Source organism: Jatropha curcas, chromosome 4 (assembly GCF_041381405.1).
Source record: "Jatropha curcas cultivar XTBG-Jc1 chromosome 4, XTBG_Jcur_1.0, whole genome shotgun sequence".
Taxonomy (NCBI): Eukaryota; Viridiplantae; Streptophyta; class Magnoliopsida; order Malpighiales; family Euphorbiaceae; genus Jatropha; species Jatropha curcas.
Genome location: NC_143154.1, coordinates 2,696,684 through 2,714,496, shown reverse-complemented (window position 1 = coordinate 2,714,496; position 17,813 = coordinate 2,696,684). Strand labels below are relative to the sequence as shown.

General features: G+C 31.2%; 1 protein-coding gene and 1 long non-coding RNA gene across 2 annotated transcripts; one reads left to right on the top strand and one right to left on the bottom strand.

The window, feature by feature from the left end:
• The first annotated feature begins 5,763 nt into the window (after positions 1-5,763).
• On the top strand, positions 5,764-11,038 carry LOC105628601 (uncharacterized). Its single transcript, XM_089720061.1, has 5 exons — positions 5,764-6,105; positions 7,434-7,600; positions 8,815-8,914; positions 10,406-10,475; positions 10,575-11,038. The coding sequence occupies exons 1-5, from the start codon at positions 5,901-5,903 to the stop codon at positions 10,693-10,695; spliced, it is 663 nt and encodes a 220-aa protein (XP_089576187.1). The 5' UTR covers positions 5,764-5,900; the 3' UTR covers positions 10,696-11,038.
• Positions 11,039-14,271: 3,233 nt separating this feature from the next.
• Positions 14,272-16,223, bottom strand: LOC110008962 (uncharacterized). Its single transcript, XR_002283762.2, has 2 exons — positions 16,114-16,223; positions 14,272-14,604 (listed from the first exon to the last, which is right to left on the bottom strand). It is a non-coding gene; the product is annotated as an uncharacterized LOC110008962 (long non-coding RNA).
• Between the last annotated feature and the right edge of the window lie 1,590 nt (positions 16,224-17,813).

Genomic DNA, 17,813 nt, shown 5'->3' with positions numbered 1-17,813 from the left:
AATGGCATTAGTTCAAAACCTCTTACCTGTTCTTGGGAATCCGAAGAACAGTGAGAACAATTTTTTTTTTTTTATTAAACAAAACCCTCAATCCGTAAACAGTAGGGTAAACAAATAAAAAAAAAACATACGAAAATCAATCTAAAATCTAGCAATTATGCACAAGGCTCTGATACCACTTGTTGAGAATTAATCTCAAATAATTCCACAATAATAACCTAGATCGTGCAAACCACTAGATTCAACAAAATAGATTGAATAAGAAAAGGTTGCGTACCTGACATCGTTGTTCGTCGATCTTGATGTATAGAATTAGGTTTGCAGCCTTCCAGAGAATTGAAGAATCGATTTAGCGAAAGCAATACGAAAGGAACGTAAAACTGAATCGTATTCAACTCCTCTGGGGACCACGACCTTTATATACCTGTAGGGTTAGTACAATTTCTATTTCGGTCCTTTAACGAAATAGAAATTATATAATGGTCTCTACACTTAATATCTATAATTAGTTGATACCTCAATAGTCAATTATTCACAATCAAGACCACATTTGAAATTGACTTTACAATTGGACTGCTGTACATATTTAATTTTACATATTAAGCCCACAATAGAAAATTAAATCCAACAAAAAGCACTTTGTGTAGGAGAAATCACAGAATGCAAATATAATTTCATTCTATTAGCCAATACTTAAGAAGCAATGCGGTCAATGACATTACAGAGGGAAATTGGACGAAGATCAGCAACAAACTCAGGTTCCTTTTTCTCTGGGATTAATATTATATTCGTATCATTATTAACCGAAGCTAGTCTTGTATATTCAAAGACTGTAAAATTGCATTAATGATATCATTCCCAACAATCGGCCAGAAAGATCGAAAAAAACCTAGAATTTAAGCCGTCTGGTTCGGGGGCTTTATCGGGATGCATACTAAAAACTGCTTCTTTGACTGCGCCTGTATAACAGGATATTCAAGCATGTCCCTCATGTCTTCCGAAATTCGATTATGGACTGTTTCCAATATAGTCTCCATATCACCTTGCGCTGACTTGAATAAATCAGAAAAAAACTGTACAATAATCTCCGCTAGACTAGAGTCCCAAGAAACCCATTCACCATTGTCCGCCTTAAGTCGCTGAACCGTGTTCTTTTTTTTGCACGAAGATGTCATGACGTGGAAAAACCTTATGTTTCTATCCCCTCCTTGGTACCGGCTCTGTTTTGACCGCTGACGCCAAAAGAAATCTTGCTGTTGTAATTCTTGCATTGACGCTACGTTTGCAAAGCCATACTGCTGCAGGTGCTCCAGATTATTACCGCGCTGATACCTCACCATCTGCCGACAACTGCGTTTCAGTTTCTCCAAAGACTGAGTTCTCTTTAATTGACCCCACCGTTCCAGATAACAACCACATTCTCGTATTCATTCCGCAATTCCTTTCGCTTGACCAACGGCCCATGCTTCTCTCACAGCTTCCGCAACATCAATCTCTTTTAACCAAGAGTTCTCAAAGCGAAAGTCCCTAGGAACATACTGAAAAAGTGTTATCTCAAGGGAAAGGAAAATAGCCATATGATCGCTTTGTACCACCTGCAGATTGTACAATTTTGCATCTTGGAAACCATTCCGCCAAGCCGTAAAAACTAAAGCGCGATCAAGCATTTCTTGTACCCAGTCAGCAGTTTCCCTTCCACATTCCTAACCGTACCTATATCCAGTATACCCAGCATCATGCAACCCACAATCTTCTATTGTCTTGCAGGACCCATTCACTAACCACTCTGGCTGTTGAATCCTTCCCATTTTATCTCCAAAGAAAAGAATGTCATTAGAATCACCCACTACGCACCATGGGAGTCCTGATCGTTGCTTCAAAGATGGCAACAGGTCCCAAGAATGTTGTCAACGATGTCTCTCCGGACAACCATAAAAGCCGATGAAGTGAAACTTAGGAATACCGAGAACCTCCACCATGACATCAATAAAGTTTCGACTAAAGCTCAAAAAAGTACAAATAGTTCTATCTTTCCATAAGAGGGCTAGCCCACCACCATTACCCTCCAGCTCAACTATAAAAAGGCCTTCAAAGCCCAATCTCCACCTTACCCGATCCATTTGTGTAAAACCGACCTTCATTTCCATTAAAAAAACAATATTGGGCTTCTTAAGTTGAACTAGCTCTACTAATTCAAAAATTGTCCGTGGATTCCCAAGCCCACGACAATTCCAACTCAAAGAACTTATAATGACTGCCGGGCCTGGGAATCAGGGCCCGCCCTATGTCCGTATTTGGGCTCACTATCATCTTGACAATCAATAACGACAGTTGACTTCACAAGATCCTATCGACGACGTTTAGGGTCAATTATAATTAGGCCATCATTCTCAATATTATCTTCCATATGTTCTACCTCCATATACTCCTTCCCATGCACGTCACTTTCTATTTTTTCTTTCCCCTTAGCAGTAGCCACCTTATCCGCCATTCGGTCGCCACTTATCAGTGATTGATTAACTTCAAATCCCGTAGGTTTAGGAACTTGAAAAGAATTCCAACTACTTGCCTTATGCGATTCAGAATCATCGTAACCTGCCAAACCATCTAGTTTCGACCACCGTGAACCGACCTAGTTAGCATTTCGGCTATCCGCCCTCATCCAAGCTCCATAATTAAGCAAACTGTTCTTTAGTAAATCCCGGTGTTAAGAACAATTTACGGCAATACCAGTCCGAATGCCCGAGCATCTCACAGAAGAAACAAAAGGTCGAAAGCCGCTCATATTTGAACATGATCCATTGCCATTCACCTTTATATTTTTTTTATCTGCATTCTATGTTTCAGAGGTTTCCTCACATCCATTCGAACTCGAACATGCATATACTCTCGCCATAATCCGAAAAAGTTCTTGGGGTCAGAAAGTAAAAATTCCGCCATATAGTTCCCAATATCCTTAGCAACTCGTTCCATCATAAAACCAATGGGGAGATCATGAACCTAGATCCTTATTTCCACTTTTGTAAGTTCAACACGTTTAGGATTGTCTTCTGATTCCACACTCTTCAGAAGAAGAAGGTTTTGAGCAAAATTCCAAGGCCCTCCATTCACTACGCGATCCCGATCTATTGGATGAAAGAACTGGAACAAGAATGCATTATTACCAAGATCCTTAATAAGCAAACGCATCACCGGTCTCCAAATTTTTGTGTTATAGTGTCCTCAAACACACGATTGTTAATAGGTTTATCTGTCAATAGATGAGCAACAACGCACCGGAGATCACTATTCTCCGACTCCTCAGCCTCCTTATGATTTGCCCCTTCCTACAATTTCAACCTATCCTCCAAATCTTCCAAATTCAACACAGCATAGACCTCCACAATAGATGAACCTTTATCGGTAGTGGCCGGTTCAAAATTTTTAAAATGTTGAACTTGAACCGCTCGTTGAACCGCTGGTTCTTATTCTTGCCAGTTTCAGTACGGTTCCAATCACGTTATTGTCAGTTTTAGTATGGTTCCAATCACGGTTTTCAGCTATATGAGGTTTTTTTTTTTTTAAATTATTTTTAATGTTACATCTTTCTTTCTAAAATATTAATATAAGCTTAAAAAATATTGGTAAATTTTATTTTAAATAAATTTTAGAATACTCATACTAATATAAGAATAAAATTAATTAATTTTACAAAACAATCAACTAAATTATCACTTTATTTTGTCTAAATGTTATTAATTAAATAAATTATTAGAAAATTTTGAAAAATGCTTCAAAGAATGTAATTTTGAACTTAGTAAACAATTTAAAAAAAAAAAGTTAAAAATAATATAAGTTTAGAGTAAAAATTTCTCCTTTTTTTCACCATTTTACTTTTTAGATTTTTAACTTTTAAAGTAAAGTGTATTTTTTAAAAAAAATCTTAAATAAAGTGTACCATATAGTAAAATATTATTGAGACTTTTAGATGTGTACAGAATAGACTAAGTGATTATCATTTTGAAAATAAAAATAAAAAATTTTCGATTCAAATCGGACTAGAATTCGCAGTTAACCTCGGTTTCAGGCTGATTCAGGTTCAAATTTTAACATTCACATGAATTTTAACTAGCCCTTGAACCGTCGGTTCTGATTCAAATTTTGAACAGACGGTTTCGTTCCGATTCTGATTCAAAATGACCAGTGGCCATACCTAGAAAATAATAGTTATTTTAGTAGATGTTAGTGGTTGTAGTAGCTATTAGTTATTCTATTAGTTGGTAAGTGATAGTTGTTTATATAGTGGTCAGTGATGGAACCAGAAAAAATAATTAGAGGGGGCGATATCGAAAAAAAAAAATTTTATAGGTAAAAAGTAAAAATTTCTATTTATATAAGGTAAATTTCAAAAAAAAAATAAAATTTAGGGGCCGGCTACCACTGCTGACCACCCTCTAGTTCCGCTGTTGATAGTGGCTTAAATTAGATGTGTTTGGTAAAGATAGTTGTTTAACTTAAAATAACAAAAAGATATATTTTGTTTAATTAGTTGAATTTAGAAGAAAAAAAACAATGAATATGGTTGTAAAAAAAAAAAATCTAATTGATCTTCATAAAACGCTAAAAGTTCAAGTGTTAACGTTTCATAAAAAGCTCACTCAACCTCTAAAAACCATTATAAAAGTTATGTTACTGAACAATACAATTAATATAAATAGAATTTTGTTTTGGCTTGGTTAATACGCTAAAAGCTAACTCAAAGTTGTTGTCGAACATGGCCTTAGAAAAATGCTTGGGACGTTGCACTTTCCTAGTTAAGTGCAATTAATTTACTAATTTATCATATATAAATACACTTTCAATTAATATTATTGATTTTATTATTTTCTTTTATAACTTGAGAGAAATTTACTTCTAAGAAAGTTGATTTGTATACTAAATATGTAAACTATATTTTTTTAGAAAATAGCTTTTCCTGAAAGTGTGCTACCCGAAAATATATTTTTCCGAAAGTAAACGGTCATGAGCAACTTGGCATGGTAATTTTACCAATGTGGGAGTACTCGATCCGATCCGATTTGATTTTGGCAAGTTTAAATAGTGAATAAACGGGTTCAGATATTATTTTTACTATCCGTGTCGAGTTTAGGTTCAAAGACTTGGATACCGCTACTCGTTACCCGTTTAATTAGTATTTCAAAAATATTTAAAATAATTTTTTTAAAAAAATTATATATACACTTTTTAAATTATAATTAACGTTATAATTGTATTTAATATTTGTATTATTTTTTTTATTAAGTCAAAATAATAATTTTATAATTTTTACTTACTTTTGTTTGAAAAATAAAAAATAAAAATATTTTTAATATTAAACAAGTATTTAAAAAGGTTCAAGTATTTAAACGAATAATTATAATCGGATTTGAATATTAAATACTCCCTCCGTTCTAAAAATATAGTCCATTTTTCCTTTTTGGTTTATTCAAAAATATAATCCACTTTTCTTTTTTTGCATTATAGTTACTCCTTAAATTGTCTACTGTATTATTTTTAAACTTTATTTTATTTTCAATAATCCTCCTTAATTCTTACTTATTATTTCAATATAATAATCGCTCATTTATTATTTAAAAGGGACATAATAAAAAAATTATATAAATAAAATTATCTTTTACTTATAATTATTATTATTTCTTAATCAACGTGAAAATAGAAAATTGAACATTATTTTTTTTTGTGACGGAGAGAGTATAAATTTCTGAACACGTTCAACACAGATTCATATACCTAATAGTGCATTTAAAGCGGATATTCAGAGCCATTGCCATCCCAACCTAATTGGATATTATGAAGAACGTTAGTGGGAGCATTATTCCCAATTGAAATAATAGAGAAACAGATAATGAAAATGTAGATTCATGGATAGGAGTAAAGAGGTACGTAGAGGGAGAGAGAGAGGCGCAGGAGACGAGAAAGCTGGAAAATGTCAAAATCAAACCGAAGCTAGAGGTCGAGGAGCTTGCAAACGAACAGTATGTAAAGGATTTCTCTATTACTCTTCTGCTCTTAAATCTAACGGCAACAATCCTCGATGCATCGGCATCCCTCATACTGTTCATAGAGGTCTTTCTCTCTCTCTCTCTTATTTCCCATTTGGTTCGTGAGAAGATAAGCGTAAAACAAATCTTCAATTATGGTTTGCTTAATTTGGCTACTAATTTATACTTATTAGTAGTATCCAGTGCCTTGATTGGCTGTTTGATGCGATTCTCCTGCTAAAATTACTGTGAAGTTTGCAACTTTTGCAGAATGTTCTATTGATTTCCTATTTTAAAAATTTAATGCTTTTATCTTGGATTAGGAATAGGTTAATTTGATTTAGGAAAAAGGAAAAAGCTTTGTCATGGGTAGTGCCAAGGATTACCCTTAGTGGCCTTAAGAATAAGGAAGTCCTCGTGTCTGCAGCAAAGTCTTGTGGTTTGAAGAAAATGGCTCATGTTACTATTGCAATGAGTGACTCCTGTGGGGAATCATTGTAGAAAGCTTCTTTTCCAATTGAAGGCATATGGAACATGGAAATGGAGGTTGACGAATACCACGCTGATGAAACCAATACTAAGCCTTAGTTAATTGGATTAAATAACTGATTTCCTTTTCTGTTTCCAAGGTTTTATCCTTGAGGAAAAGGGACCTGTGGATGGCCATGTTTATGGTTCTGTAAAATTTAAGGTCCTTTTTCAATTTAGTTGCAGGGTCCATGAGTGCAATTTGTGGATAATAATAGTTACTTTGTTTCTTTGTTCGTTGTGTCGTTGGTCTAGTTTTACAGCATTATTAGGTTAATAAAAAAGGTCAGTCAGTTTATGAGTACAGAATGAGGGCTAAAACCTCTTCTCTAAACCAGCTCTTATTCTTTTTCTTTCTTTTAATCAAAATTGGTAAATCAAGGAACCAAGATAGAAAGAAAGATTCGTGTTCAATAGATGACTCATCGATCCTATGTCCTTGCCACACTATTTCAACCCCATCCCCATGCATATATTTGATTAATTAGTCTTCATAGTTTCTATGATGTTGGTTTTCAGTAATACCCAAAATCTTCCTCATATTGTTGGTGTTGCATTAGCTCTTTCTCTTTGAGAAGATGCCAATGTAATTCGTTTTGATGATATGCTAACTACCTACAAGAAAAATGTTAATTCAATATCAGCTACACTAGGTCCATTGTGCAAATGACTGCAAATGTATTGTATGCTTGTGTTCAATATGGTGCAATGCTTGTTTGTTGTGCAAGGATTTTCAATCACTTACCTCTCCCTTCTCAGTATGAGAGAAGGTTGGTCTCATTTGATATCTTCTTAGGCTTTGGTAGTAAAATTCCTTCATCTTGTTTGTGAATGTTCTACAGAAATATCTTTTGGAACGTACTAATACATGATTTTGATGATCAGTTCCCAGTGACTTTATCAAACGTTATGAGATTATATCTTCTAAAAGGGGATTGGGTCCTAAGGATTTTTATTATGCTTGTGCTGGGAACTCGGTATATCTCATTAAAGATCAGTCTATGGATAAGCAAGTGACAACATCTCAACTGCCACTTTGTCTTGGCCTTGAGGTCTCTCTCTCTCTCTCTCTCTGTGTGTGTGTGTGTGTGTGTGTGTGTGCATGCACGTGCATAGATATACTTTTGTTTTCTGGTGAGCTTCTATGATTTTAATTTCATTGAGGAATTTGCTTTTGACTTCCATAGCTTGGTTCAATGGACAGAGTGCAGCCATTCGTCACCTAGAAATATAAATCAAGCTGAGCTGAGTAAATGTTCAAGTTTTGATAGCTTAATTTTACTCGAGCTTAAGGTTAAACCAAACTAAAACTTCATTGTCAAGCTTGTTTGATCTGAAAGATATTGGGCTTAATGCTCCAATACAAACTAAACCTTAAGAATATTTATATATTTTGAATAATTTTTTACATTAAATTAATGCAAAAGTAGCTTTGTCTTCTCTCTCTCTCTCTCTCTCTCTCTCTCTCTCTCTCTCTCTCTCTATATATATATATATATATATATATATATATTAGTAAACTATTGTATTAGTTAGTCTGTGCACTAAAGTCATATGGCCTCAAAGGTGTCTTTTTATTTGATTTATGGTCAATGTGTAATACATAACATCTATGCTACCTTTGGTTTGTTTTTCCTGCTTCATATACTAGTATTTATAATGATTATCTAGTATTAGTAGTTCCTTTTTTATTTGTATGGCATTATTGTAAAAAAAAATTCAATTACGTGGTTTGACATAAAGACAACCTTCTACTTCATTTATTGCTAAAAGACCAATTTTGATAACTTCCTGTGATTATTCATTGAGTTTCAATTGAGTAGCTAAGCGAACATAAACTAGCCTCTCCACTTAATCAAATTGGATGCACCTTTTTGTTCCTTCATCTATTAAACAAGATAAAGTTTTTACTTTTTATTCCAATCCATTCATTTAAGCTTGCAAACAACTAGAATCGAGTATTTTAACCTGTTCGTGAGTCGTTCATTGAGCACATTATTTTTTCTTAAAACCTATTTTCATTTATAGTTTTTTATTCTGCTTGGAGAGAAATGGTGATTGACTGTGTGGGTTTATTTAAACAATTAACTACATCTATAAGGCTGCAAAATTTATATTATTGTCTTCCAAAATAAATCATGCCACTGAATAGAGTTTGTGCATCTTTGGTGTAACTTGTTGCATTTTTAAATTTACTTTCACTTTGTCAAGTTGGCTATCTGGTTTGGGCATGATGTTATAAATTTTGTTCTGTTCTTATCCCTAGTTTATTGCGGACAAAAGGACTGCAGTTTTATTGGATCAGAGAAAAAGAGTTCATATTGCTGATAGTGCATCTGCTCCCGCTCGTGGTCATGGTAAAGAAGGTAAGGAAACCACCATGGTTTATGCTATGCCTTATTGCATGTTGATTTCAGTTAAATCCCTGTCTGACATATTTCTCAATACAGTAGATTGTCACATCTGCTTTTGATGAATGACAGCAGGAGACACAGCAACAGTTAGCTTCTGTGCTTATGTGCTGGGACATTCTGTTTGACATATATAAATATAAATGTGGATAGATATATGTTGGGCTTATATATGATGTGTACATTTAATGTCTTTGTAATGTGATGGAAAGATATTCGGTGGGGCGTTCTCCCCTGTAAATCTCAGAATGAGGTCTCTTATTGTCATTTTGCTACTATCCATGCAATGACAATGTCCAAACCAGCTAAGGATCCGATCAATTTCTTTAGAAATACTCTTTAACAGATGAATAGGTACTCAGCAGATTCTCTCTCTCTCCTCCACCCTCCTCTTTAAGAAAGTATGTCCCTGTAAGTATATAGTCAAGCACAGAAATTAGTTTAAGCATATTCCAGTAGATATCAACTCCAAACATGGCTCCGATGTCCGGACTAGAAGGTTACACATTAAAGGCAGTTCATTGCAAAATTACAAAAGTTGGAACTATTCATTGATTTCTCTGCTTAGGGATGATAAAAAATTCTGAATTTTAACACTTTTTGCAGTTTTAGCCAATTGTTTTAATTTTATCATTAAATTGAACTTATTTTGTCATTACGATTGTGGCTTCTATTGGATTTCTATACAAAATTGCTGACAATGCTGTTAAGCATAAAGGGATGGGTACTTTTGTCATGTGGCATCATTCTGCTAGCTCAGTTTCACTCCTTTTTTTTCTTTAAACTTCAAAAATTTATAGTACATAAAATCTAAGTTTCTCCTAAAAATTAAAGTATTTTTTCTAAGAAAAGTGTTTACTATTTTATTTATAATTTTTGGACTTATGTTTTATTTGTTATAATATTTTCTGTTTAAAAATAAAAGATTCAAAATGATCTATTGGCATGATGTCACATGGCAACCCACCATGTAAATCCATGATTGCAATGACAAAGTAAGCGTAGGCACCTTTCCAAAAAAAAAAAGAGTTTAGGCATTGATTGATAAAAATTAAAAAATTGTAAAAAGTGTTACTAATTCAGGATTTTTCATTTAGTAATCCAAGTCTTTTCATAGCAAATTCAAACCCTTTTTTCAGGAGAGGATTTTGTTGATACTTGTCTATTGTATTAAGAACAACGTATTACTTTCATTAGGATATTTATAACATAAAGCAAAAGATATTACAGCTTATTGCCTCTTATCTTTTTTCTCAAGTAATTTTGTTTATTGGCCCTAAAGTTAAACCATTGCCTCCTTGCTTTTCCTGATTTTTCATCATTGTAAGACATTATGCAATTACGTCTAAAGATGGTAACAATGTGTTCATTGTTCTCTGATCTTCAAATGGGATTTTTCTTATATTTCTGTTTATTGTTTAATTTTTATCAATTGTTTTACGTAAGATGGCCAAGAACGTCCTCAGGCTCAAACACGTAAACCAGCCGATTCTGCAGGAGATGATTTCCTGAGGAGGCAAGCAAATGCTTTCAATTACTATTTAATTATACATGTGCATATCTGTTGTTGATGGATATAGAAAATCAAATATCTGGGTTTCATGCTAAAATGCAGATATACAAGGAATGCGAGCCTGGTTGCAGCAGGGGTGGCGAGAAACATACAAAAAGTGGGTAATCGTATAAAAGAAAGCATGGATGATATTATGTTCCCAAACCGAAAGCGACCAAAGTGAGGCTGTCGGCTTGGGATAATGCCTGAAGGAAAAGAGAATTAGCTGACATGAAGTAAAATCACGGTTCATATGCTATTTTGCATTAATTATGTAAGCTGATAGTGTTAAAATAAATGATGTCATGCAAATTGTTGATTGTATGGTAGTCCTGACATAATAGAAAGAAGAAAGATAGCTACATATATAAAACTATAGGCACAAGGCACACAAGGGCGAGGTTAAGGAGGTGTATGCCTGTTTTCTCATCTTTCAGGTTATGTTTTATCCCTAAAAAAGCTTGTTGCTGTCAAAAAGTTAATTATCTCATATATATATATATGAAATACTAATCGATAGGGCCTCATCAGTGAGTGAGTACTACAAGATCTCTTTTGTTTGGCATGGTTCATATTTCTTATTTTTATTTTTCAATTGTCAAAGAATAATTTTTATTTGTTGATTTGATTTTTTTTTTTTTGGAATTTTTTTGTGAGTTTTTCTATTAGGGAGTGGAATTTTTTTTGCTTTTATCTTTTATTGATAATTCGAAATGTAATCAAAATCATGTTTTTCTTTTATTTTCTATTGATAATTTTCTTGGGTTCTTTGATCGAGCCTAACTGGGTTGATTTTTTCTCTTGTTAGTTGGTTTAGGTCTACAATATTTAGCTTGATTTAAGGTGTTGTTGACCTCTGACCTCTGTTTTTATACTTAAAGTGAATTTGGTTTAGTTGTTCATATCAGTTTGATAGTTAATATTTGTCACTCAGTAAGTGGATATTTAATATTTTTTTGGGTTCATTGATGGAGCTGTTTCTAGGTTCAGTAATTGGGTTAGAACTCTTTCTTGCTCGAGAAAAAAAAATATGGTTCCAATCGAACATCACCTCCCTATATATATTATTGCATTATGCCTAGTAATTTGGTTATTTTTGCTTATTTTCTCAACTTATTTCTTTGTATACAACTTTTTATTATATAAAAACTGAAACTGAAAGTAAAAAAGTGAAATGACACCAACCATTTTTTGGTTTCTAAGTTTGTTTCATGCATTAGCTGATCACTTAATTATATCTCGTGACAATTTGTTTGATGTAAATAAAAATTTTGGTAGGGGATAATTGAAAATATATTTAAAATTTTAACATAAACAAAAATATCAATTATTTATAAGGATTCAATTTTATGGAATATAACTTGGTCATGGTACTTGCATTACGTGTTATTCCGGTAAGATTTTTGAGCAATTTTTAAATGATTATTTAAGGGGTTGAAATTAATTCTCTCTTCTTATCTAAAGAACAGATCTTATGGATGTTTTTTCTGGGTTTGATCTGTTGAATTATTTTTTACCAGTTTTGTCATTTAATTGTCTAGGTTAGGTTCGAGTTTTTTGGGGAGCCTGTTGGCTCGGATTAGATTACTTGGATTAGTTAAATTTTTTCTAGTATGCTTTAATATAATAAAATAAATTAATTTTGCTGATAAAAAAAAATTATCAACCCATTAAATTAGAGAGTTGGAAAGGTTAAAAATTTTGATTTCCATACTATCCATGGCAACTTTTTGAAATCTCAAAATTGCCCCGTATCATATTTCTATCATATTTCACAATCTATACCTATTTTCTTTTTTTCATTTTTATTAAGGACTATGAAGCAAATTTTTTTCTTTTTAAGTCTAATTATTTTCCAAACAAAATATATGATAATAATAATTATTACTATTTAAATTAATTTTATCACCATATTTAATTCTTAATATTTTTTATTTTGTTGCATGTCCTTGAAGATTTAGTTTAAGAAAAACTAATTTAATATCCATAAACTAATAATTAAAAAATAATTATAATCAACTTGTAATTTCGAATAACATATCTCTATATCTATGTGAAAGCTGAAACAAAAAGAAAATTTAAGGCGTTCTCTTTGTTCAACGTTATATTTTTTTTTTCTATAAAATTTGATATTTTTTCTTATTTTTATATATTTTAATGCTAATTGGCCAATTCAAGTAATTTTTTTATTTAATATAGATAAATTTTTTAAAAACTAATCTAACTAAAACTCTAACTTACAAACTTTAACACTAAAATTTTATAACTATGGTTCTTATTTTGGCTACTCAAGTCAGAAAAATCCATTCTAAAGATATTAATTTATCATTTTTATCTTTTGCAGGCTGATAATTTAATACCTAAGGATTTTCTATTGCCAATTGTGAGGCTTTGCTGAGATGCTAGATCGATTACTATCACTAAAAGCTAACAGATCATCTGGTATTAATTTCCTTCTATGCATTCTAACTGTGTATATGTATGTGGAGATACAGTTGAACAAACATTGAACTTTAGAAAGTTAATTTAGAAAGTTTGATTAAAGGTTTCATAATTGAACTTTGTACCAGCATAAACATTGATTTTATTTTTCGTATTTTTTAAATTGACAGGTTGTTGGTATTATCTGGTCATAGGGTATTTGAATATTTTTCTTTTTCATGGATTTTTAACATATTCTATCTGTTTTTCTTTAATTTAATTCGATGTTTTATTTAAAAATTATTAATATATAATTATAATTAATAAATATTATAAATTTAATTTTTAAAATTTTTTTCTTATCTGTATCTATTTGATCTAATATAAACAAAATAAAATTTTAAAACCTAATAATACATAAATTTTCTATTAGCTTAACAAACATAATTCAATTTGTGTTGGCTTTTACATTTTTTTTTTTTTAGTGGGCACTGAATATTTATCTAGAATTATAAAAATTATTATTTTAATTATATTATACATATTAAATAATTTTAAATAGAACTTCACCTATATAGAATCATAGAGAGTTCGGTTGTGGGAATTATGCTTTCGCTGTTCGGTGGCTTATGCCTATTTACTAATGAGATTGTTAAAGCTTATGCCCAGGATCATTTCTTTTTTTTTTTTTTTTTTTTTTTATGTTGTTACCAATATAATTGGCCTGCACTTTTTCCTAATTACGTAGAAGATTGGATGGCCGCTGTTGGAGCTATAACTGTGAGTAAACACCTCCTCATTGTATATATAAGATTTTTTAAAATTTATTTAGATATAGTTATAATATATATATATATATATATATATATATATATATATATATATATATAATTATTTTACTTTTTTTATTTTTTTTCCTTTATATATATAAAGATTCACAATCAACTTCTTATAGTTTTATCTTCATGGCTCTTTATGCTCTTATATTGAAATATAAAGACGAGAGCTTGATTAAATTCTTCGATTATAATAATTGAGTCTTTTATTCTTTTCAAATTTTTCAATTTAATTAATTATTTTAATGTCTATTTTGTGATAGGAAAGTTAGTGCTCAGTTAAAATTTTGTTTGAATTCTAAAGTTGCACTAATTAATCCAATATTTATTATCATCTAGATTTTGTAATCAATTTTCTTTTATTATCACTTATATATTTTTTTTAAATAGTTAATGCTCAATTGAAAGCATAGGCTAGGTGAAAAAGTTCTCCAACAACAACAACTCGATAATACTTTATCAAGTTTCTATATACCAAAACTGTAACATACTAACATCATATATCCAGGGATAAATAGTGCAAAGATGCTACATAACATATTATACAAAGTTATTAACAGTGGTATAGGTCACACTATGTACTGAGCAGAGGAAACCAGTATAAGAAAATTTCTTAACTTCTTACATATAGTCATATACAAATATATGTGCATGACAACACATAGTAAAAATATATCTTTTACATGGTGGACTATATGGAGTACAAGTTCCCTTAATACGTGTGTACAAAATTGAGGAGGTAACATATGTAGATACAACTGTTCCCGACCTTAGTTCCATTTTTGCCAGTCTGAACATATGGAATTCTAATTGCTAATGCCTCCTATAGCCAAAATCTAAAAAAAAATATTAGCATTTTATATGACATGACACTGAGTGAGTAAAAATCATCATAAATGATTATTTGGAATAACATAGCATATCATAAGCATCTCAAATAAAGCACATAGTGCACTCCCAATAATCTAAACATCTCTAACCCCTCAGGCCATCAATGCCTGACATAAACAATTATCAAATAATAATAGCCATTAATCAAATCATTCACAGTAACAGTGTGCAGATATCACATCATTCCCATTGATAGAAACTTAGATCATAGTCATTCAAGGCATCAATCACAGATACAATACTATAGAGATATATTTTAGAAATATGATGCAGATGATTGTCAGATTATTTGACTTGTCAAATCAAACTCGCCCCTGTGTTATCAAATAACATATTTCAGATATCAAATTTATCTAGCCAGCTTTCATATTAGAGCAGCTCTAGATACAAATTTCAACTTATAGCTCTAGGTAACAAATTTACGAGTACGCAACTCCAAATTCAGATCAGATTTACGAGTTGGTAATGACAGTCATAACTCCCTTTTATCTCAAATGCAGATATGACAAAATTGCATTCACAAATTAGACTCATTGGCCACAGAATAACACATACATTTTTGCTTAACTTACCTCTTTCATAATGAATCATATATTTTACATTCATAGATTAGGCTCATTGGCCTCAGAATAGCATATACCTTTTGCTTAACTTGCCTCTTTTCAAACAAATCACATTCTTTTTTAGATCATAATATCAAGTACAGAATAATATCATAACTGATATATCAACAAAATATTCATCACCTATGAAAAACCATCATAAGCTTTTACTCACAATACACAAAGCTGTAGTTTTAAGGCCTGGAAGGGCCTTCTCCTTCACCTTCTTCTAGGACCCTTTCACCAATATGGATAAGTAATTACCTCAATACTCATTTAGGAATTTAATCAAACACTTAATGTGTATGACTTAAATGCTTAATATTTTTAATGCTCTTTGCATTTTGAACTCCCAAAAAATTCCATTTGATCTCCAACAATCATTTAACAATCCTATAATCTCAATTCAATCAATTACTCATCAATTAACATTATTCAAATTCACCATGATATCACCATTTAATGAGTATTTCTTAAGCTCTTTAAACTTCCACAACCATATAAATATGGTAACTTCAATTTAAACACCATTATTTTCAAACTAATACTTGATAGATAACATCATTAGAATGATTAATCAACTAATTAAACTCATCAATTCAAAACGAAATGATCATTTCAAGTTGGCAGAATCTCCATCTTTGGCCTTAAGTAAGATTTTCTCAATTCAATCAAATTAAAGCTTAAATCATGGTTTATATAATCAATACTAACTAATCAACACTTCAAATCATGTTTATTTCACTTATTAGCATCAAAATCAATCTCCCCTTTAAAATCTCTACTTTAAAACCCTAACTTAATCTTCTCCATATCAAGCAAATAGCACAAACTAAGTAGAAATTAGTTTACCTTAGGTAATTTTCAACAAAAACCCCTTGAAAATCAAGTTGAATCCTTAGCACCTTAAGCTTTCTTCTTCTCTCCTTATGCATCAGCCTCTCTTCTCACTTTTCTATGGCTTTTGTTTCTTTGATTTTGTCAAGTAGTAATGTTCTTATAAGCTAATAGGTCGTGTGCAACTCACGTGACTTCCTAATTCCTCCTAACTCCTTAATATTTTGCTTATTTATATTTTTTTCCCACATTTATAATTATAACTTTTCTTTTATGTTAATCAAATCCATAATCCTCCATTAACACTTAATTGATCTCATTTAGACCTTAATTACACATCCTAGATAATATAACACAAAATCATTAAGTATGTAATTAAACATTAATTGAGGTACTTCATTGTGACTTGAGCACATTTAACATTCGTTTAATTATTCTCCATAATCATTTTCTATTTTAATTAAATTATGGTTTTGTGATTAACAATCTCCTACTAATATATTAAGGCAATCTTAATCAACTTAATCATCAGAATAGACATAATTCTCTATAACAGTCTCTCTATTCTCACTTGAGTTAACTTATTCATAAACACCATATGTAGGTCTACTGAGAGGCTTTAAAGAACATACACATGTATATATGCCTTCTAAGTCTAAGACAAAGTGTCAAGCTTTTCGAATTCAGAGCTTATTCAGATTCATGCATTTTGCATATTCACATTCTTATCAGGTGCTTATGTGCATGATCATGTTTAGGTATATCATTGCCTAATATTTATCACAAACAATTGCAACACAAATTCATAAACACAGTTGTATGATCGTGATATGGTGTTTCAGGTTCAAGATGTTACAAAAATGGCAGGTGATATATTATGCAAAGAGTGGGGCAATTGATAAAAAAATATGCATTAAAAATGATGTTGACTGCGGTTGAATTGAATTTAGAGGTAAAGTGCATAGTTTCGTTATAAGTGACAATTTGTGACTAAATTCAGAAATTATTTTGTTGTATGTATAAATTTTGTACCTCAATCCTTTTCAAAAATGTGTATATTTGTTCCTTACATGTATATATATAGAGAACAATCAATATGCTTAAAAGTATATGGCGTTATGTCTATTTGCACCATCATACAATTACTAATAAAATTCAAGAAAATTTTTATTATTTAAAAATTATAAATATGCAAATTCATACTTTTTTTTTATCTTATAAAATGCTTAGTAAAAATCATTGTTATTTTGATTGTTAAGAGAGGAATACCAGTAAAATGTATAGGATTTGAAAGAAATTAATTAATGTCCTTATTATATTAATATTTTTACCCTTATATATAATCAAATGAAGATAGGAAAATGGTTTTCAAATGAACACATAGAAATCGAGATAAAGAGCATATAAAAAAATAATTTGATCTTTTCTTTGGATACATGGGAGGCCTAATGGGCCGAAATAACATCGCCGCACAGCAGGAGACAGTCATCTCCTTCGAATAATATTCACCAAATTGGTGATAACCTTGTGGTGGGGATGTCTCGAACCTCTCACTTCCTACATCTACTACGAGATAAAAAGACCAATCAGATCATACCTGATTGGCAAAACATAATTTGTTCTTTGAACATTCAAATAAATAAGGATTAAATATTATTATTAATCAAAACTTTATTTAGAATGTTTCTAATTATTTTTATTCACAAATCAAAAAC

Bases quoted from the DNA above. Each gene is read 5' to 3' on its own strand.
- LOC105628601 (XM_089720061.1), top strand. From the start codon at position 5,901: ATGGATAGGAGTAAAGAGGTACGTAGAGGGAGAGAGAGAGGCGCAGGA. The intron at 6,106-7,433 runs GTCTTTCTCTCT...TTTGATGATCAG, and splicing joins CCCTCATACTGTTCATAGAG to TTCCCAGTGACTTTATCAAA. The intron at 7,601-8,814 runs GTCTCTCTCTCT...TCTTATCCCTAG, and splicing joins CACTTTGTCTTGGCCTTGAG to TTTATTGCGGACAAAAGGAC.